General features: G+C 37.2%; 1 protein-coding gene across 1 annotated transcript in view; it reads right to left on the bottom strand.

Moving 5' to 3' along the window:
• The window catches only part of KNTC1 (kinetochore associated 1), a 68,043-nt gene that overhangs the window by 20,603 nt on the left and 24,071 nt on the right, over positions 1-23,369 (bottom strand). Inside the window, exons 21-44 of the mRNA XM_005691388.3 lie at positions 22,140-22,251; positions 21,294-21,437; positions 21,052-21,108; positions 20,853-20,948; positions 19,265-19,381; positions 19,031-19,174; positions 18,503-18,601; positions 17,704-17,807; positions 17,458-17,557; positions 16,881-17,015; positions 15,941-16,060; positions 14,275-14,347; positions 13,114-13,178; positions 8,896-9,176; positions 7,675-7,847; positions 6,955-7,052; positions 6,259-6,397; positions 5,615-5,671; positions 4,991-5,154; positions 4,210-4,314; positions 3,785-3,913; positions 3,029-3,145; positions 1,882-1,991; positions 327-534 (exon numbers count right to left, since the gene is read on the bottom strand). Of these exons, the coding sequence (XP_005691445.1) occupies positions 327-534; positions 1,882-1,991; positions 3,029-3,145; positions 3,785-3,913; positions 4,210-4,314; positions 4,991-5,154; positions 5,615-5,671; positions 6,259-6,397; positions 6,955-7,052; positions 7,675-7,847; positions 8,896-9,176; positions 13,114-13,178; positions 14,275-14,347; positions 15,941-16,060; positions 16,881-17,015; positions 17,458-17,557; positions 17,704-17,807; positions 18,503-18,601; positions 19,031-19,174; positions 19,265-19,381; positions 20,853-20,948; positions 21,052-21,108; positions 21,294-21,437; positions 22,140-22,251 (2,947 nt within the window). The remainder of the gene's footprint in view (positions 1-326; positions 535-1,881; positions 1,992-3,028; positions 3,146-3,784; positions 3,914-4,209; positions 4,315-4,990; positions 5,155-5,614; positions 5,672-6,258; positions 6,398-6,954; positions 7,053-7,674; positions 7,848-8,895; positions 9,177-13,113; positions 13,179-14,274; positions 14,348-15,940; positions 16,061-16,880; positions 17,016-17,457; positions 17,558-17,703; positions 17,808-18,502; positions 18,602-19,030; positions 19,175-19,264; positions 19,382-20,852; positions 20,949-21,051; positions 21,109-21,293; positions 21,438-22,139; positions 22,252-23,369) is intronic.

Here is a 23,369-nt window from a genome sequence, read left to right as displayed (position 1 = left end):
GAACTATTAACTTTTTATTTATAGGAATGGGATTATGGGGAAACTTACTTTTTGATTTATACCCTTCTTTGTAGTTTGATCTTTTTCAAAGAATGTGTGCTATTTTTAAAAGTCCGGAAAAAAAGGGCTATTTTTATTTGGGTAGGGGGAAGACAGGAAAAGTACTATATTAAATTATAATAAGAACACAGAAATCTAAAATTTTCTGAAAATACAAAAAAAATACAGGACTTACTTTCCCAATTTGTTACCATATATACCTGATTAGTTAAGGGTAGGAGGGCTGTTTGAAATGACCCGATGCATTCATTTCACCATTCATCTACCTTATGCAGTATTCCACTAAGACTGATGACCAAATCCTTTGTGCTCGTCAGTAAAGGAACCATCTCGAGGGCTTTGGCCAGGAGTTTGGAGCGCTGCTGCTTTGTGGATCCTGCGCTCACATCTTCCTGGCTCTGGCCGGCATTCGTGTTGTGGAGGAGTGTTTCAATGAACAGCTGAAGGGCCGCATCAGCATCCAGCTGAAACGTGCTGAAATGAGCACTCAGTTACACATGAATCTCCCAGAATGCATGCCTTTCTAGACAGAGCTTCTGGCAGAAAACTCAGGTTTACACACGACAATTTTAAAGTCATTCCCTGAAATTCTAAAGGTCATCTAAATTTATTCAGTGGGACTGCCTGAGGCAAAAGAGTCACCGTCAACCAAAGAAAAACCACCGATGCCATGTGAGCATAAAGATGGTGAAATGAGCCTGACAGAATTAGAGCTCTTTAAATTTTACAAAAGAGGTCAATACCAGAAAACAACAGGCAAAAATCTCCCAGTTTCAATTAAAAAAGAAGAGGGGGTGTGTGTACCTCATTCTGGCTTTGCAGCAGTCCAAACTGAAGAATGGCAGTTTTGTTACACTGGAGTACAGGTAAATCAGAGCTACTTAGAGCTATGAGTAGCATCCCGACTTGCAAGTCCAGGATGGTGACAGCCAGGGACAATACTCCCCACCATCCACAAGGACAAAGAACTAGATCCCTGTCTGGTGAGGAAGGGCACTCAGCAGTCTCACTATCAAGAACTCAAGATTCCACTCATCTGTCACAAACTGGGTGAGGGTTACACCATCCGTGGTATTTTAGAAATGATCACTTATTATCTGACCTCGCGCAGGGCACCTGAGAGGGGTATGTTCATTCATACGTAAACTGGTGATAATATATAATAAAAGTGAAATGAGATGTGTGGAAAACCACTTTGAAACTAATAATGGGCCAGCAGATTTAACACCTAAATTTATCAGACAGATAAAACTCAAATATAAATTACAAATCATTTGACTGTTCTCATTACACTAAGCTGTTATCTTAACATTTATGCTTAGATTTTTAAAGTTACTTTTAAAAAAAATTCTCCCTAAATCATACTTTCCACCAATTTTAATTTAAGATTGCTTTGAGCCCCTAAGTTGATCTGATACAGAAGTTTACTTGCTTGGAAGAACATCCCAAGCTTCTCTGATCATGTAAATGGTCTGGATTCTGGAACACCTATTAAGACCAGATTCCTTGGCCTCAGATCCAAGGGCCTCAGATCCACTGATTCAGAACCAACAGAGGGACCCAGGAATCAGTATTTTTAACTAAGGGCCCTAGGTGATGCTTATCATGAGGCAAGTTGGGAAAACACTAAACAGTGAATTTAAAAGGTGATATAAGAGAATTTAATCTGGTTTGGATTTACTCAGTGTGGGGCTGAGCAAAAGAAAACATCAGAGGTCATGGGTCATGTGTAATAATTATTGTTAATCACTGTGTTCTCTCATTAGGATTACCAGTTTGTAACGCTAATAGCAAAAATACCATTGAGATTTAAAGAATTACCTGCAATATTCCAGAATGATGCTTGTGTCCATATCTATATTCTTCACGAGAGCTTTGATGAGGTCTTTCTTGGTGAGAAAATGTTGCCTGAAAACTGGCTGGAAAGAAATCTAGAAATAAAAAGGGCAAAAGAAAAATCCTGCTAAACTGAAATGTATCAGAATAAGGGTACCATCGTGTTGTGCCCTTTCACTGTCCAATTTTATAGAGAAACATTTTTCTATAGCTCCTTCAACTTTTACATTACTTAAGTTGAGCATCACTCTGAAATTTCAGGTCCAAAATCTCAGTCATACTAACCCCTGGCGCTTCATCACTTAAGTATGGCAGTTAGCAACAAACAGTCCCATTCTGGAATAGGAATGAGGCTTCAAAATACATATTCAAAATATATTCTACAGTGGTTCCACTCCTGATAAGCTAACTATTTGCAAATAAAATAAAATGCTTTACATTCACAGTAAAGAAGACAGGATTTTGTTTTTTCAAATTGAAAAACAAGGGCAACTTACTTCTCCCTGGGAGGAGCTGCTGAAGCTTAGTACACCTATATTTACATTTACATATATTATCTTTAACTTATTAACACACAATAAAGTATGAGGTTAAAGGGAAGGCCTGGAATAGCTTTAAATGTCAATTAATACTAGATACATTCCTAATGAGGAGGCTTAGTAGATGAAATATCAAGCTTCTAATTTACTTAAAAATAGAACAAAACGAAAATGAGGCAAAAGGTCCTTATTTCTTTGAGACTGAAAATGTGGGTACTTCATTTACCTAAAACTTATGTGCCATAGTTTATATTTACATATAACCCCTCCAAAGGGCTTCCCTGGTGGCTCAGTGGTAAAGAATCTGACTGCAAAGCAGGAGACATGGGCTCAATCCCTGGGTGGGGAAGATCCCTGGAAGAGGGCACAGCAACCCACTCCAGTAATCTTGCTGGGAAAATCCCATGGACAGAGGAGAGGAGTCTGGTGGGCTACAGTCCATGGGGTTGTGAAAGATTTGGACACAACTAAAGTCACTGAGCACGAGCTTGAGCAACCTCTCCAAAAGGAAAGGACGAGTCCTTTGTTTTACATTTTTCAACTGGGTAATTATCAGAATGGATGAAACTTCACAGCACTTGAAGAATACTCACACCAAGTTTACTAAGACGAATACCCCACCGGGCATCAGTACTGAGTTCACAGAACTTAAACTTCGTTTCTATTTCCTGACAGAGACTGGCCAACTGAGAGCCGACCAGAGATATTGCCTAAAAAGTTAAAACAGAATTAAAATTCAGTTGCAAATAGACAATGTTTTAATACTTTTTATGCAAAACTCAACGATAAAAATCATAATCTTCAGTCTTTCTTTATGGTAACAGTTGGAATGTTACATGTTGCTTTGTAAACCATCATTACTTACACTTAGGTAATAATTACTTTGGTAACTTGGCTTTTAGTGTGATGCCATAAATTTAGTCTGGATTTCTTTCATAAGAAAAGGCCCAATTTGAGCTATACTACAAGTAAAATCCCCACAAAGGGCAAATTTTAAAACAAACATTAAAGACAAGTTTCGCATCCATTAAACTTGTCCTATGAAAAAGAACTGGCCTGTGAATCTAAGGTTTCAAATACACTAGAATAAGAATAGGCAGTGAGGTTCTGTGGCTGCATACAGATTTAAGAAATAAAAAAATACAATTCCCTGGGTTAAGCAATGCTTAGGATCTTCATATGCAATCCCTGGTGTGTCACTAGAAAAAGGAAAAGCTAATAAAAACCATGTGAGTTAGCTTGATGATGCTTTTGCTAAATCTTGAAAATCTGGTGGCAAGGCCAGTTTTATTTCTTTTGCTAAATCTTTAATTCTTCAGGAACCAAAGGTGTGCCTCCTTAGGTCATACCAATATTTTGTCATAATTCTGCCATGCTTTATCTGTGAGCTTCCAGAGATTCTCAAAGACTTCTTTTTGCGGTAAGAGAGTGCAGTACCCCAGTGCCAAGTCGAGATCCACCAGGCGACAATTAAATACCTGTAGGGAGAAAGCACCTGGAGAAGCAAGTTCCTCACAATTAAAACAGAACTCGGTCTCTAATGGCTGATTTGCCACTAAATTTAATTTTAGACTCAGAAAGAACAAGCATTGCACAAAAAGTTATTTATAGTAAAATAGTTCCGACTTGCTGCTTAGATTTCATGTCTTTTATCACTATTACAAATTTAAGGAAAGCAACTCTAGCAAGTTCTATGTGACAGAGCACACCTTCAGAAGCAGTCAGGGTTGGGGCAGTGGGGCGGGAGAGGAACTTAGCACAAACAAATACTCACTTTGTACAAGAGTGTGGTGGCATTTCCCCTGATAAACGTAACAGCTTTCTCTTTCAATTCCATAACAAGGTGCCTGGATTTAACTAATGGGGCCTCTTCAAACAACTTAAAAAAAAAAAAAGGAAAGAATCCTCAGGTCCATTTCTACAAGCGCTTTGAAAACTTTCCTTAAATATTAAGGAACTTTGAAAATTCACCATCCTATGCAAACAGCACTGTCATTTAATCTATAATGACAGAAAGCTGGGACGTGAAGGGGAATTAACTGGGAAAGGACAAAAATAGAACCTTTTAAAATACTCTGTACCTTGATTATAGTGTTGGCGACAAGGTGAAAATACATTGGTCGACATACTTAAAATGCGTGCATTTAAATTTTGAAAGCTGTACTTCAATAAAGCTGTTTTTTTTAAAAAAAGAAAAACTGGCATTTAGTAAATATCAATTAGAGTAGTAGAAATGAATGCAATTCCTTCTGAGACCAGCTTCATAAGCAAGTTATCAATAGATACCTTGTCTTCTAGAGTCTTTTCATAATGTTGTCAGGTAATAATTACAATAGTTTCGGCCACAGTAAAAACAAAGAGCAGATGGACAATTTCCGATAAAATGCAAGTATACATTTTTGTAGATGTTCAACAGATGTTTCCTAAACCTGGCAAATAATCCATTTCCTCACTACAACGCCAAATGGGAAAACGTGGGCCCCAATTCCATTGTTTAACAGTGCTTTTGTATCTATATTCTTGCAAACTGAAAGTATTTGTTCTCGAAATAATACCTTTTCGCTCAAACTGGCATTCATGAAGCTTGACACAGAGTGCTGAAGGCAGGTACCAAAAGAACCAATCACAAATTTTAGGGCCAGTTCCCACTGACTAGATTCCTGAAGGTTCTGAAGCAAGGCAGAGATGGAATTGATAACAGGTAATATCAGGCTGTCTCCTGTGAAATGATAAAAAAGAATTTTACTTGAATAAAAGTATTTTAATCTTTAGATTTTTTTTTTAAAAACAAAGACCATATTTGGAAACTGTCTTCAGGGACGGTCTACTTCTTCAATGCACATAGTAGTCATAGAATTGGTTCTCAAAGTTAGTAAATGAGAGTTAACAAGAGGTCTGATTGAAACCGGAAAATGCTTATTCTGAGATGCTTTAAGTCATGAACTGAAGAAAACCACTTCTCCACTTGGAAGACCAAAGTGTAGAACAGATTCACAAAAGTTAACACTAGATAAGCCAAATGACCCACTCTCCTGACTGTTTGGAAGAGTAACAGTTTAACAGTAGTAACTAAGAAACTAGGACATTGTATCAGGTTCACATTCAGGATTTAAAGAACTTTCTGTACTGGCATATTTACAAAATTGAAACAGTGGTTATACATGTTTGAAGCCAAATACCTTCACTGGCGAAGCAGTATGGTAAACTCACAGAATCCAAGGGATATCTCTTGCTTTCTACAAAACAGAATAAATTCAATAATAACTCTTTCATAGAACACATAGTCCCAGGGATACTTTAATATTGTGCTCTTATCAAATAACATTCTAAAGCAATCTGCTACTTAAAAAATTAAAAAACCCAAGTATACATACAGAAAAATACACAGAAAAGTGTACATCCAGACCAAGAAACAGAACACTAAGAGCTCCCAGAAACTGCCCCCTTGTCTCCTTCTGGTCAACCCCCCAAGAGTAACCACTATCCTCATTTCCAACAGCATGGCCTCCTTATAGCTTGTTCTTTACGTAAATGAAATCATACAATATGTATTCTTTTATTCCTTGCTTCATTTGTTCAGCATTATGCCTGTAATATGGAGAAGAGCACAGCAACCCACTCCAACATTCTTGCCTGGAGAATCCCATGGACAGAGGAGCCTGGCAGGCTATTGTCCACAGGGTCACATAGAGTTGGATATGACTGAAGCAACTTAGCACGCACACACTCATGCCTACAATTGATTCATCCATGTTACTGTGTGTAGTTCCAGTTCCAAACCCAGAAATACACAGGAAAAAAATATTACATAGATGAGAATTACCAGCCAGAGGTACAAGTGACGAAATCAATTCATAGATGACAGGGAGCACCATCTGTGACTCAAGAACTATTCCATCTTCACTGAAGAAGTCACAGTAAGACCACTCCTCATATGGATCTTTATGAGTTCCGAAAGAAGTCTAAATATCAAAGTATACAGAAAACACACAGATAAGGACACTGTGGGACATAGATACCCTCTTCACTGAGTAGAATCCAGAATCAGACCTGTTAGAGCCCAATGTAATTTTAGCCAGACTATAAAGTCTGTTTCTTCTGATCGAGGGCTTAAAATAATGCTGCTTTAAGTTAAATTATTGCTCAGGGCATTTCCTGGCAGTCCCGTGGTCAGGATTTGGTATGTTCACTGTTGGGGTCCGGGTACCACTCGTGGTCAGGGATGATCCCACAAACTGTGAGGCCAAAAAATAAAATAAAATAAATAGTTACTCTGGACAATGTCCAGAGATGCCTTGTTTGAGGCCCACTGTTTCAAAAGAGTGCAGCAAATTAAAGCCAATAAATGTGACTAGAAAAGAGAAGTGGTCTCACGTCCTTAAGTAGTTCTCTGGTGTAGAGTAAGAAAATATAAGAGGTTGATTCAGTATTTTTATAAACTATGCAAATAATTTAAAAGTGGTGTATAATGGATTGGGCTGGGGTTTTGTTTAAGGGAAAGAAATTCAGAGCAATTTACTTTCGTGAGAATTCCACAATCATCCATTTGGCACTGTCTGGAAAGCTCTACTGCCATCAAAGTATATTTACAGAGTTCTAAGGCATCCAGTAAAAAATCTGAAAGTGGAGAAAAATCATTAAACTATTATTTTATGTGTTTAGAATAACAACAAAAACAAATCTTTCTAATAATTACCATTCAAAATCCTAAGGCCACAAAGTAGACAGAAAGGTTTTCACATAGCTTTGACTACCCTAAATAATATAGGTCAATATTTTTCTTAAGCTTGACTGGAAAGTAAGATCAGATATGGGGAGGAAAGGAATTTCACCATCCCCTGAAAGTGAATATTGTCAACAGTCAGAAATGACATTGCTGGGACTTCTCTGGTGGTCCAGAGGCTAAGCCTCTACACTCCCAATTCAGGGGGCCTGGGTTCGATCCCTGATCAGAGAACTAGATCTCACCCGCTGCAACTAAAGACCCCGCTTGTTACAACTAAGACCTGGCATAGCCAAATAGATAAATAAATATTTTTTTTAAAAAAGACATTGCTAACTTTGGAAATATTTAAAAATAGTAATCTCCACAGAGATTCGATTATAAGTGCCCCTTTGTGAAAGGGGGTAACGATCTCTCCATACCTTCACATGGCCAGTTGTAAGAGGAGAGCATTAGCTACACAAAAATGGAATGAAGCAGAGAACATGAAACTATGTAGATTAGAAATCTTGTCACCTGGACTGCAGATGGTGGCAGCCTGGCATGCAAGCTCGTGTATCTCGGAGGGAAGATTTAGACCCACAGGCACTGTCATTGGAACGCCACTGGCCAACATGTGACACAGCTTCTGACACGTCAGGAACAGGAACTGCCCAGTGTCGGTATTGCAGTGATATTTAAACAAGTCCCTTTAGAAGAAAGCCAGTATCAGAAGTTAGAACACTCACATGGGAAGCAGATGTGTTTGCCTTACTTGGACTAATGTATAATCACTACCAGCATGTACAATGTCTTTAAATGTTTTCACAGTCTACAGTGAAAACTCGCTTGGGGTAGTGTTGTAGTGCAGGATGACCTACACTCAATGGTTCAGTTATCTGAACCACTCAGATACTTGGGGGTCAGTTACTAGACTTCTACGCTCCCTCTTTCTGACTCAGGCGACCAAGACAGGCTCTCAGGGTGAGAAACCAAGAGTCATTTCTGCGGAAGTGAAAGGGTCACCAGCCCAACCTATCTTTTTACATTTTTTATTGCTTCTTGAAAATTAGGCTTATAGCTTTAAAAAAAAATGGTTGATTAAATTATAGTTGCTTTACAATGTCGTATTAGTTTCTGTTGTGCAGCAAAGTGAATCAACTATATGTGTACATATATCCTCTTTATATATCCATGCATATACTCTTGTATATATGAGTATAGATACATACATACACTCTTTTCTCTTTTTTTGGATTTCCCGTTTGCTGCTGCTGCTGCTAAGTCACTTCAGTCGTGTCCGACTCTGTGCGACCCCATGGACTGCAGCCCACCAGGCTCCTCTGTCCATTGGATTTTCCAGGCAAGAGTACTGGGGTGGAGTGCCATTGCCTTCCCCAGATTTCCCGTTTAGGTCACCACAAAGCAGAGTTCCCTGTGCTATACAGTAGGTTCCCATTAGCTATCTATGTCATACATAGCATCAATAGTATCTATGTGTCATCTCAATCTCCCAATTCATCCCCCTCCCCCATTCCCCGTGGTGTCTGTATGCTTGTTCTCTATGCCTGTATCTCTAGTTTTGCTTTGTAAATAAGAGCACCTATACCAATTTTTTCGGATTCCACATGTATGTGTTAATATACGGTATTTGTATTTCTCTTTCTGACTTACCACCAGCCCTATCCTTAACAAAGAAATAAATGAAGTCGGTGTTCCTTTCTGATGAGCTGTGTGATCTGGGGACTAAGAACTCACCTGCATTTTCTCAAGGCAGCTTCTACATTCCCATCGCTCAAGGCCCTCAAGGTCAGCTCGGCTTCCAGCTCTTGCCTGGACACCTGCAGGGTCAGCGCCTGTCGGTGCAGCTTGGACTCAGCGCTCAGCCTCTGCTCCTCAGCAGCCCGGGGCTCTGCTGGCCTAAAGGGTTTGTGTTTGGCCTGTGCAACTTGGTGAGCTTTAATGTGCTGCTCCCGGAGCTCTGCTACCAGAGAACTCTTGCTGTAATCTTCAAATGAAAGAAAGACCTCAAAGTTCTCCTGCAGTAAGGCAAGAGAGACAAAGCCCCATGTCTGTTCAGTTCATCCATGGCTGAACATCACTGGTGTGTCATGAATCTCTCTTTTCTCCCTTGTAAATTAAGAATTTAAGTCTCTATATTTCAAAAGTAACTTATATAAAGGTTGGGACAGGGGAAAATATCACTTTAACCCAGGGTTTTCCTAACTTCAGCACTGCTGAGTGTATCTGGCTCAGTAATTCTGTTGTAATTCTAAACCTACTGCAATTTTTAGTAATTCTAAACCTAACCCTGAACAGAAGGAGAAAGGGGTTAAGTACTAGGTTTGTGCAATTCCACCCTGGCAGCTTGAAAAAGCCAGCTGTGCTGTTTTCCGTAATAACTCCTGGTTGGCTTCTAACTCCAGAACTAGGATTTATTTTTCCAACCCAATAAAAAAAGTCCTCCTGAAGCTCGAGGAAGGGCACCAAGAGGCAGTGGCAGTGAGGGGGACTTTTTTGACACCACACTTTAGAGCAGCGTTTCTCTACCTGCCAGATAAACTGTTTCCTGCAGAGGCTCTCTGGGTACAAGAGGTTGTTTAGCAGCATCCTTGGCCTCTCCCCACTACACCTGGCACAAGGAATGCTCCACAAATAGTAGCATAACTAAACACAGCTTTGCTTAGATCAAAACTGTTGCTTTAAAAGATCTGCAATTTTCAAATTTAACAAGAATGTGGAGAAGTTAACTTATGCTGAGTCCTGGGTGCTTTACATGAAGACATCTATTGTTTAAAATGGAAGGTCTCAAACTTTAGGGGTGCAGCACCTCTTTATGCTCTTAAAAACTATTGAGGGGCACTTTCTGGGTGGCTCAGTGGTCAAGAATTTGCCTGCCAGTGCAGGAGACAGGTTTGATCCCTGGTTCGGGAAGATCCCACAGGCCGAGGAGCAACTAGGCCCAGGAGCTGCAACTACTGATGTCTGTGCGCCCAAGAGCCCAACAATAGAAGCCACCACCATCAGAAGCCTGAGCATCACAACTAGAGCGTACCCCCTCCTCTCTGAAACTAGAGAAAAGTCTGCACAGCAATGAAGACCCAGCACAACCAAAAAGCAAAATAGGGCCCTCCCCCAAATTTTAATGAGATATCTATCAATGTTTACTGTATTGGAAATTAAACAAAAATTTAAAATACGTGAGCATATAAAAATGCACATTCTATCAGCCTTTGGAGTGACAATGTTATCACAGCATGAAGCTTCTGAAAACCCCGCTACTCTCATGAGAGAGTATGGATGGAAAGAACAAATCACTTCTTATTTTTGCTATAAATATAGTTTTAATCTGATGGACTCCCTGAGAGGGTCTCAGAGACCCTTGGGATTCCATGGGCTATTCTTTGAGAAACTGTGGTACAATAAATTGCGATAAATTATTTCTTCTTCCAATACTTCGAGATAAAACAGTTGAGAGTTACATTTGCCATTTACTTCAAGTTTTCACAAAGAGATCCTTGTATGTACTCCATTTCCTACTTATCGGCGAGCCCTGACAGCCCTTCTATTTACAAAGTCTTTTCACATTAGGAAAGACCTGGAGCCAAAATAAAGTTAATTTCAAATTTCACATCTGAAGACAGTTAATCCATTCAAAGTGAACAGAAATTAATTTTCAAGAAAAAGCAAACTGCCTAGAATGAAACTATATAGAAAAAAAGTAAAGATATTATGAAGTAGATAGTCATCTTTTGGACCGGTTTCTACATAAAATTTGCTTTCACAATATTTTGAAACACTATGGTTTCTCAGGTTCCTCCTCTATAAAGGAGAATGGTAATAGTAACTTCTGTGGGGAGCTACTCTGACAATTAGATAGCACATAAGAAGCCCCTGGAATCATGTATAGTACATGGTAAGAACTGAGTAAGTGATGGCTACTGTTAACCATCATTCAGGGTCATTGGAATTAAATAATCTATACAGATACCTTAAATCAAAATGGTTTTTTAAAAAAGGCATAAACGATTGATAGAATATAGTTTAAAAAGAGTTGTTATTTAGTCACTAAGTTGTGTCCAACTCTTTGCAACGCCATGGACTGTAGCACGCCAGGCCTCTTTGTCCTCCACTGTCTCCTGGAGTTTACTCAAATTCATGTCCATTAAGTCAGTGATGTTATTTCATCCTCTGCTCTCTTCTCCTTTTGCCTTCAATTTTTCCCAGCATCAGGGTCTTTTCCAATGAGTCAGCTCTTTGTATCAGGTGGCCAAAGTAATGGAGCTTCAGCTTCAGTATCAGTATCAGTCCTTCCATTGAATATTCAGGGTTAATTTTCTTTAGGATTGACTGGTCTGATCTCCTTGCAGCCCAAGGGACTATCAAGAGTCTTCTCTAGCATCACAATATGAAAGCATCAATTCTTTGTCACTCAGCCTTCTTTATAGTCCAGCTCTCACATCTCCACACTACTACTGGAAAAACCATAGCTTTGACCATACAGAGCTTTGTCAGAAAAGTGATGTCTCTGCTTTTTAATACTCTGCCTAGGTTTCCAAGGAGCAACTGTCTTCTAATTTCATGGCCGCAGTCACCATCTGCAGTGATTTTGGAGCCCAAGAAAAGAAAATCTGTCACTGCTTCTGCTTTTTCCCCTTCTATCTGCCATGAAGTGATGGGACCAGATGCCATGACCTTAGTTTTTTAATGCTGAATTCTAAGCCAGCTTTTTCACTCTCCTCTTTCACCTTCATCAACAGACTCTTTAGTTCCTCTTCACTTATATGCGGGTATTTGGGTCAAGAATCAACAGTTAGAATCTTACATGAGCAACTGATTAGTTCAAAAAAGAGAGAACATTTCTTAAAAAGTTAAAACAACACAAAATTGCCATATGACTCGGCAATTCCTCTCCCGGGTATATACCGAAAGGCACTGAAAGCAGGAACTTAATGGATATTTGTACATCCACGGGCAATGCAGCATTATTGACAACAGCCCCAATGTGAAAACAAACTGAGGGGCCATCAAGACATAAACAAAAATGTGATAGAGCTGTACAGTGGAATATTATTCAGAGGAAGGAAGGAAGTTCTATATATCCTACAACACGAATGAACCTTGAAAACATTACACTAAGCAAAAAATGTTAGACACCAAAGGACAAATATTGCATGATTCCACTTTTATGAAGTTTCTAGAACAGGCAAATTCATAGAGATAAAGAGTTGATTAGAGGTTACCGGGCGCTGCAGAAGAGAGGAATGGGGAGTTATGTTGCTGAACAGATGCAAAGTTTCTGCTTGAGGTGATTAAAAAGCAGACACAGGTGATGGTTGTACAACATTGTGAATGGAGTCATCACCACTGAATTGTATATTGAAAAATGGTTAAAATGGCCAATTTTACATTGTATGTACCTTACCATGATTTAAACAGTAATGCAGTACATCGAAAGGGTTACTGAATTATACATACACTTCAGTGGATGAGATGTATGGTATGTGAATTATATTGTATTAAAGCTGTTTCCAAAAAAAAAGAGACAGTGGTAAAGAATCTACCTGCCCTATGCAGGAGACACAGGTTCAATCCCTGGTTCGGGATTGATGTGGTAGAGCAACTAATCCTGGGCACCACAACTATCGAGCCTATGATTTACAGTCCGGGAACCACAACTATTGAACCTCTGCACCACAATTACTGAAGCTTATGCGCCGCTAACAAGAGAAGCCACCACAATGAGAAGCCTGAGCACTGCAACTGGAAAGTAGAGAAAAACCCTGCACAGCAAGAAGACTCAGCATAGCCAAAAGTAAATGAATAAATAAAATTACTTGTTTAAAGAAGAGAAAAGGAAAACCAGTATATCTAAAGTTCCTGAAGGCTGGTGCAGAAAATCTTAAGGAGGAACTGGTCATTTATGTCAAACGCACTGATTAGCCAGGTAATAATGTCCAACATGGCTTAACTTACCTGTAAGCTAGCAACAGTTTTAAACTGTTTCAAGGTTTCTTCCCATTCATCCTTCTGTAGATTGTCTGTAATTCAATTTTTAAAAGTTATTGAAGACATCCAAATTCTGATAGTATCAGAATTTTTAAAAGCTAAAATTTTAATTCACTTTGGTTTTCTCAAATCTTCAGTAGTTCTTTTCAGATTCTGATGGAAGACAATTTAAGTAAGCACAAAAAGAAATCTAGGGAGGGAGGTTCAAGAGGGAGGGGACAGAAGTAAACCTATGGCTGATTCATGGTGATGTATGGCAGAAACCATACAACACTGTAAAGCGACTGTCCTCCAATTAAAAAAGAAGAAACCTAAGTATTCTCTTTGAAAGTAGAAAAGAGAAGTGTTTTGGTTACATGAGAAATGGCAATTTTTCTGAAATAAATTCTAGATTTTTTTTTTCCCCCAAGAGAGTTACTTTGGTAATTATTCGTCTGTTCTAACTTTTCTTGTTGGAAATAGTACATCTATTTTTTCAAACATTTTGGCCACACCTCAAGGCATATGGGACCTTAGTTCCCTGACCGGGGATCAAACTCGAGCCCTCTCTCCATGGAAGGTGGACTCTTAACCACTGGATTGCTGGGGAAGTCCCTTGCTAACTGTTTTAAGTTCAAGGTTAAATGGTTTTTTCCTCAGTCATAATCAAATGGTAAATGAGCAATGTGAGTAAACAGTGTAAGGCACCAGAGAAATCTAGCCTGGCATTAAACAGTCACTGAAGTATATACAAATGATGAGCTACTCTTAGATGATTCTGCTCTTACACTGCTAATCAAAAGAATAAGGCAAGGAAGGCTTTTCCTGAAGAAAAATGTGTGGGATCAAACAAGACAATCAGAGGATTTCATTGGTGGTCCAGTGGCTAAGATTCCATACTCCCAATGCAGGGAGCCCGGGTTCAGTCCCTAGTCAGGAAACTAGATCCCACATGCTACAAAAAGAGCTGGTGCAGTCAAATAAATAAATATTACAAACAGACGAATGAAAACATACAGTCAGAGCCAAGCAAACAAAAAGATACAATCAGAGCCTGTGCACCAGTATGGCAGATGTCACTGATAGCTGCTCCTGAAAAGGATCAGTTTTAGAACTAAACCAAAGTGAGGGAAGAGAAATGGAAACTACCTTTCTGACTGTTGCAAAGTATTTTAAGAATGTCCACTGATGTCTTTGCTACAGACAGTCTCCAGGCCTTGTCCTAAAAAGAGAAATGCAAAATGAAGTCCATTTCTTGTATCTGCCATTATATAGGTAGTGCATATATAAACAAATACATAAAAAGCACAGAATCAGAATAAATAATAGAAATGGCTGAACAGTCGAAAGGTCTGTGTTATAGGGAGTTGGGCACTCAAGGAAAGGATGACAAATGAATACTATATAAGCTGCTGCTAAGTCGCTTCAGTCGTGTCCGACTCTGTGTGACCCCAATACGAGAAATACCAAACGGACTCTTGGATGTATGATTTAGGGAAACCACAGAATATGCAAATCTCCCATATCACCTTTCAGTTACACTGTAATTAACAAGCATTTGGATTTTGTTTCTTTTAATAAGCTTATACTTATTATTTGAGAAAACATCTGGATAAAGCTCTCTGGAAAAGTTAAAAAAACTGAACTTGTTTAGTACAGAAATCAGAAGTCTAAGAAATAATCATTATCCTCAAGACCAAAAAAGAAAAAAAAAATGTTTTTTTTTTAAGATAAGAAAACCAACTAGGGAAAAGCTTTAATTTAAAGAAATGATGTATGTAAAAGGCTTAGTAAGGGTTGGGTTCATATGAAGTACTCAAACATTTTGATCATGGGTTGTAGTTGAAGCTGGTGGTTGAGAACACAGAGTTTTAAATGAGGCGCTGCCACTTTCCAAATACTCTTGGGAAAACCACTAATTTTAAAATTTTAGTTTCTAAACTCAATCAGTAAGGAGCTAACAACAGGGCCTCCTTCACAGCAATGTTCACTGCTTTACTATAAGGAAGAAATGGTAATCCATTTGAAGTACTTTAATGCTTAGGGAACAATAACAGGATAATAAATTTTAGGTGTTTAAAAAAATCATTTCCCTAAAGGTAAAAAAAATGACTGAAGTGGAGACTTCTCTTGTGGTCTATGCTCCCAATGCAGGGGGCTTGGGTTTGACCCCTGGTTAGGGAACTAAATCCCACATGCAGCAACTAAGACCAGGAGCAGCCCCCACCTCCAAAAAAAAAAAAAAAAAGCGGGGGGGGCGGGGTGCTGCAATGGGAAAAAAAGAAAAAGATTGAAGTGAATCACTGAGAAAGACTGGCAAGTAAGTACCTCCAAAGGTTTTAAAAACTCACCTCCCCTGGATAAATTAGGTTTTTGGTCCCTTATCTGTCTATCCTAAATTGGCTTTCTGGTAACTGCTTCTAAATTTCAAGGTTCTGTTCTCAGATTAGATATACATTGTTTCTGTGGCTGACATTACTTGAGAGTAATGATTATGCCCCATGCAATGTAAAACATTGTTTACACTTTAAGGCATTAGGGAAAACTATGTCCAACAGGTGCTTCAATTATTCCTTCTGATCTGCAGATCCTACATTACTCAGTGTGGGCACAGAGGCCCTGCTCCAAGGCAGTCATATTTGCTTTTTATTTCTATATGATAACTTTTTGACACAGTAAACGGGGATTTTCATATTAGGCCACTGTAGCAGTGAGAAGGACAAATACTCTTACCTGTGAGTCTGTCTTTTCTATCCTATTGATAAATAGCCATAAAAACTGGATTTATCTTCATTTTATTTAGTAAAAATCTCACCTCATTAGAAGTATCTGGTTCTTCCTGTAAAGCCAGTCGTGCCCATATGATTACTCTTTCTGCAGTTTTCTTAGCTTCAGCAAGAGGCAAAGACCTCAACAGAAGGACACAGTCTTCACCCTACAATCAAGAGTTTGAAAGGAAGAAAAAACAGCTGGTACTGGGAAGCAATGATTCCGATTTACCTCTTAACTTTATTATTTAAAGATGAAATGATATCATTTTGAAAAACAGATTATGATTCCATGGTTTAAATATCTGAAAATTGTTTCATATGACAGAAAACAAAAAAATTAAAATACTACCCTTTGTAATTCTTGGGTATGCCTAACAGTTTTAGAATTATATAAAGACACTTAAAAATACAAAAATAAACCCACATCCTATTCTGGAAACAAAGGATCCTATAGCATATATAAAACAAGAGCTAAGTTTTGTTAACTACCAAAGACAATGAAAGCTCTGCTGCTGCTGCTGCTGTTGTGTCGCTTCAGTCGTGTCCAACTCTGGAACGCCATAGACGGCAGCCCACCAGGCTCACCCGTCCCTGGGATTCTCCAGGCAAGAACACTGGAGTGGGCTGCCATTTCCTTCTCCAAAGCATGAAAGTGAAAAGTGAAAGTGAAGTTGCTCAGTCATGTCCGACTCTTCGCAACCCCATGGCCTGCAGCCCACCAGGCTCCTCCGTCCATGGGATTTTCCAGGTAAGAGTACCGGAGTGGGGTGCCATTGCCTTCTCCCATGAAAGCTCTTTAGGTACTCACAAAATACTTTAAAAGAAAAAAAAAACTATAGATAGAGGCCAATCTAACGCCTAATGTTAGTATAACTTTGCTTTAATGCTTGTCTTTTTGTATAATTTGATAGTTAAATCTTTAAATAACTGAAAACAAAGAAACCACATATGGATAAAAGTAAGAATAATATAAACCTTTCATACCTGTTCTCTATCAATCAGGTCAATAATCCTTAGACTGTAGATTTCATCTTTAGGCAACATATATGCTTCGGCCACCTTCAAAGCATCTTCTAAAGAAGATGGGACGTCTTGTTTGAGAATGTATCTAACCACCCTCTGAAATAGAGACAATTCATATTTCTTTGTTATGAAATCTCACAGAGAACCCAGAAATCATGTTTATGTAATTAAAACAATGTAGCAAAAACTAAACTGTACGAAGAATTAAAACACAATTTGTCTTCTGAATTTAATGACAATCCTTTCACTTTTTTTGGTTCCCCTTAGCTTTATTGAGATTCAATTGATAAGCAAAAATTATATATATTTACAGTACACAAATTATGATGTAATCTGCTTCTTTAGCTCCTTAATTATCTGTTGTCTTTACTGTTTTAATAACCAATCAAACACTCTGTTAACATCCTATCTAACAAAAGGAAAGTAGTGAAGAACCTAGGTATATGAACCTTTAAGAATGTAAAACCCGGTCACATTTCCCATGGTGTTCTAGAAGTGGAACAAAGGTGTTAAAAGAGTCTTCAATTATTGGACTTACCATTATTTCTTTGTTTAAGAGATTCACCTCCCTTATTCCATAGCCTCGTAAAAGTTTTTTCATCTCCATTAGTTTGTAACTTTCCTGTAATAGCTTGACCCTAAAAATAAATTTATTGATATTAACATGGACTGTCTTTGTTATGAAATACTAAGAGACACAGTAAAGGATAGAAAAAAATGTTAATTTCAACTCAAAACAGTTTATCCAACACCAAAAAAGTAGATCAGGAGACTGTAATCTTACTTGGGATGGTCCATCTCTAGGTGCTGTTTCACCAGCTGCTCCACAGCTGCACTCCAGGGGACCACGGCAGCATACATTATCTTGAGCACAGCATCAAATATGAGCTACCAAGACACACACACCAACGGTGACTAGCCCTTGGATTTACGTTTCATGCAAATTAACAATGCTGCTCAATCTACAGCAGGGGCCCTGTATCTACTGTATGGAAACTCGAGAATATTTCATCTTCTGACAGCAAAACCATGTATTTCTTCCAATAGTCACACATCTTAAGTCATTATTTTCTATAGGCTCTGTCTAAAAATGTCTTTTCTATGATTTTATTCACATTTTACAATAATGACTAAAAACAGTATAAAGTCAAAATAAAGGTATATGATAAATATATTAAAAACTGTATGTTTGTAAAACCATAGAAATGCTGGAAATCCATGCATTCAAATATCCACGTGGTATTTCTGCAGGTGGGAATGAGAAGACTTTCCACTTTTTATTTTCATGAGGAAAAAGAATCATGGGTGATTGTGATTTTATTTTCTTTTTATTCTTTTTTTCATATTATACAAATTCTTCCTAACAAATATGTATTGCTTTTTCTTGGTTTTGCTTTTTGATATTTATTTTTTTCAAACTTTAAACTTTTATTCTGTACTGGGAAATATAGCCAACTAACAATGTTGCGGCAGTTTCAGGTGAACAGTGAAAAGTATCTGCTGCTTTTGTGGCCAGAAAAAAAAACTTTTAAGAAAGGATGCAATGCTCAGAAGAAAAACCTACATGATCACTATTTACTTACATCTGTGTCAGATAAACACCCTATAACTGCCATGGCTTTTGCTTCCCAGGCTGTATCAAAGAGTGAGGTGAACTTTGAGCTACATCTCTTCAGTAAATCCTAAAATGAGACAAACATTTTGTTTAAATTTAAAACTCACTAGAAAACAAAGAAACAAAACCAATCCCCACACACATAAATAAATACAGATAAACAGCTTGTATGGATATGTAAAAAACCAAAAACTTCTACTTAGTTATGAATGATGAACAATGGTCAACAGTGCAAAATTGCGAAAACCTTGGTCTTCAGTTTTACATGGCACAGAAAACTTTGTTCATACTTCTATTATTTCACAACAGCCATTTGCAGAAAGTCCTAATATTATCCCATTGTGTCACGGTTACCAGTCAATTAGTAGCAGAGTTAACTCACATTCTTAACAACAATACGCTGCACAAATCCTAATGTTAAGTATCCACATTCCTCAAAGAGTTAAACATTCAATACAACGACATACTGCACGGATCCAGGAAAAAGAGAAGTTACCTCTATGTACAAAAGGAGCAGTTCCTCCTCCTGTAAGTCATGTTCATGCATGTAAACTCTTATAAACTTCTGGAAGATGGAAGGAATAAGCTCGGGGGCCAGCACTTTATCAAACATTCGGAATACAATGGTGGTTGTATCCTCCTGGATGTCAACATAAAGATGGCATGAATGCAAACTCTAGTCATGTTGACTGTGGTAAAATAATTCTGATAAATCTAGACTTTTACCTACCTTCTCAAAATCAGAGAGGGCTAATTTGCAGTTGTATTTCTTATGCAGTGTGATTAACTCTCGAAGGTTATTTACCAAAGTCCTTAACTGACATACTTCCTCCGTGTTTTGATTATCCTTATAAAACCAAAGTGTTGAAGTTGTTACAGATATGAAATAAATGTGTGAGAGACAGACAAATAAGAGGAAACCTGTAACTTATGCCTTTAAATTTTGTATAAGTCTAACTAAAATTAACTAGTACAAATTAACAGATCAGAATCCAATAGAAATCTGAAATTTTTCTTTCTTAAAAAAATAGAAAAAACTATTAATACAGTGTAACATTTTTTTCAGAACCCCAAATATACTAGGTACACAAACATCATTTAGATGGTCCTCAATGTTCCAACCATGCAGATATAAAATTACAGATGAAAACCAGATATAAAGCTATGACATTTCCTAGAGCTATATACAAGACACAGAATTTTCAATTGATAAAAGGCAATTAGGGAAGAGAATGAGGAAAAGCTCTTTTGTGGAAAAACATATATGATGATCAATATACTTCATACATTATAACATATAAAGATTATATAATATCAATATACTGCTTGCAACCTACAGAAAAAAATTCTTATTTTATTCTTAATAGTATATAATCATCAGTAAATATAAATAATAACAAGAAACTGCTGTATCAGAAAGCAGGAGGATTAAGGAGTAAGTGTAATTTCATAATGTACATATGTTCCAAAAAGTCATACCTTCTGGTCCTTAAGTACTTGATACCTCAGAGTTGAGATTATATATTGAGGTGTTTCATATTCGTTTATAAACTAAATTATGGTACCCCCCAACAAACATTTTTTCAAAATACAAGAATGCACTTTTTTTTAAAAATACAATGAATGCTTTCTAGTTTTCAGAAATATGAAGGGAAAAATCAATAAACTTAGGAAATTTAGAAACCAAATAATGAATTCAGTTCATTAATCTCAAACTAACACTGTATGTGACATCAATATTCCTGCTCTCAGTTCTTCTAGCATCAGTATTTTTTTGGTCGGTCAGAAAGTTCCAACCTTTTTTCAATTTGATCGTTTAAAAAATTCTTTGATTCTTAAGCCATTATGACTCTTGGAATGTCTAAGAAAGGCAATCAAAACTAGAAGTAGTTTACTAGTTTAAATAAAAATAAACCTGATTGATATAGCCTTTAAAAACTAATCCTAACGCATTGTTAAGTTTTGCCTTTTAAAGGACTATGAAATGCTACTAATGCATAAAATCCCAACTAGACTACTTAGGAGTTTGTTTATATATTGTTTCCCTTTGGTTCAGTAAAGAAAAAAACAGTGCATTAGGACAGGTTGAAGTTGTGACAGAAACATTAGGAAGAAAAAAAGCTAATTTTCCTTTTTGTCGATTGTAAATGTACACAACAAAAGAACACACAGAAAGAAAATGTAAGAGGCAGATACGTCTAACTACAGAGACAAACTTTTTACTATAAATTAAATACTTTTTAATTGGGCTTCCTTGGAGGCTAAGACGGTAAAGAATCAAATATTTTATTACTAAAAATTTCTTTTTTGTATCATACCAAGGAATTCCAACTCCAAGAGGATGCCAATCCCAAGTCATTTTCTGCTGTAAAAAATACCTCTGCCAGTTGAAGCCCATTTTCTGGCCAGTTTGCCTTTAAAAAAATATTAGAAACCATTAAAAATAATGTTTTTATTTTTAAAGTAAAATGGGGAGTACTTGAAATGTCTCTTTACTACTAAGTATACTGGTATTACCTTATCAGTTAATTCAAGGTTCCTGGCTGCTTGCTCCAACCATTTTGCAAGAATTTTCTGAAATAGATACATCATATAAAGTACAAATAGATAATCACTGAAATCACTTAGAACTTCCATAATAATCTTTCAAAAGAGATACTAAAATGAACTACCTGGTGTTAGCATGACTTAATCTTTAACAATATAAAGTAAAAAATAAAATTGAATCATCCAGAGTGGAAACACTGACAACAACTTACCTGTCCTTCAGGTACAGTCTTTCTCACAAATGGGATCACATCGTTTTTAAGCCATGGACAAAGCTTTTGCAGAGAGACTGGTGTAGAAATTGAGTTGAGCAAGTTCTCAAGCATTTTCACATCAAATCTGCTTTCAAAGTTTGCCTAAATCATAGAGTGAGAAACTAAGATTTATCTGACAAATTTAAACTGAGAGCCTCTCAAGAGGGAAAGACTTATTAGGAAATTATTTCAAGGAATATTTTTCTGATTTAATACTGACCCTTAAAGCAAATGATTCAAGTTGGTAGCCAAATTCCATGAAACCTCAAGGCAGCAAGTACTAGTTAATAAATCAAGGCAGAGGAACTGGCAGAGATGCCATTCTAAGGCAAACTTAACTGAAGCTGACAGTATAAACCCTAACAAGCATGTGTCTTTAACAGCTTCACACCCAGATCCTGCTCTTCAGACTTAATATCCTATATCACTACTCAGGTGATTTAGAGCAGCAACTCTAATAAGCAACGCTTTACCACTATCTGAGCTGCAACAGGACTACCCTCTCCACCATTAACAAAGAAGGTGTGAATAAACTGTGTCAATAAGCTGTTTAATAGAATGTTACCTCTTGAGCTAAGTTTAGGAGCCAACTAGACTCTGAATGATGAGACAACGTAAATTCCTATTTTATCATCATATTTCCTGAGTTAATATCATCAGAGGATGGTTTTCTCTTTTATCAAAACAGTCTGAAAACGCCCCATTGCCCAGTCACTCCTGCCACCTCATTTGTTTCCAATATTGATTCAATAACATCTCTAGGGAACTATAAAACCATTCAGAAAAAAATGCAAAAGAAATTACCCGATGTCTCAGCCAGAGGTACTGTGCACAAACAAGGTTTCCTTCTCTCAGCTGTAAAAAAATATCCTTAAGGTCATCTTCATTATTCAGAAATTCAATCCAAGAACTACCACTGCAAAGTCAAAAAGAGGAAAGAAGCTAATAGTTTAAAAATATATATTAAGGTTATACAAGTGGATATTATGCATTTTAACTAAAAAAAAAATACGAAAGATTATACAGTTAGTCTCCTTCTTATCCAGACCTATAGAATTCCTGTATTTCCCTCCCCCAGAAGGCACAGCTCTTCTTATAGACCCTTTCTGAAATAATCACTACATATTCAAGCAACCATTTTAAATTTTAAATGAATGATTTCCATGAATTTTTAATATATACTGTTTATACTTGAAAAAATTCATTTTATATTATCTTGGCACTTGTACCAAATGAGTAAATATAGTTATTATTCTTTTTAAGGACTACATATGATTCCACGGCATGGATTTACTATAATCTAACTAAACCCCCCACAGGTGAATCTTAGGGTTATTTCCAGTCTTTTGCTATAATCAATAATGCTGTAGTGACTACACAGTCTTAATTAAAGCTTAGAAATACAAGATGAACACTTCATTAAAATGACAAAAAGACAATACTCTACAAGCCTGGGTCATGATTAAATAAGACAAAATAAGCATTTTCACTAAATAACAGAAGGATGTCTGTTTACCACCATTATTTAATAATGTTCTACAAGTATCAGTCAATGAAACTGGGCAAGAAATGAGGAAAAAATGAAGCAAAATTATCATTATTTGCATATATAATAATATACTTGGAAAAAGCAAGATTAACTGAAATATTACTCTAAGCGGAAAAAAAAAAGAAGTTCAATAAGGTAACTGATTTAAAAGTAATTTTTAAAAAATCAATAGCTTCTATATTCTTTTGAGAATATGATAAAGTTCCATTTGTAATCATAGGAAGAAAGAAAAAAATTCACATAAAGTATACAAAATCTACATGAAGATAACTGAATAGCTATCACTCAGGAATATAAGAAAAGAACAGAATGAGTAGGAAGACACGTGCGTGTGGGCTCAGTTGCTAAGTCGTGTCCGACTCTGTGATCCCATGGACTGCAGCCCACCAGGCTCCTCTGTCCATGGGATTGCCCAGGCAAGAATACTGGAATGTGTTGCCATTTCCTCCTCCAAGGAAGACACATACTGTCGTTAAACATGAGAT

Source organism: Capra hircus, chromosome 17 (genome assembly GCF_001704415.2).
Source record: "Capra hircus breed San Clemente chromosome 17, ASM170441v1, whole genome shotgun sequence".
Classification (NCBI taxonomy): domain Eukaryota; kingdom Metazoa; phylum Chordata; class Mammalia; order Artiodactyla; family Bovidae; genus Capra; species Capra hircus.
Note: the sequence above shows the minus strand (reverse complement) of the source record. Positions and strands in the feature narration are given on the sequence as shown.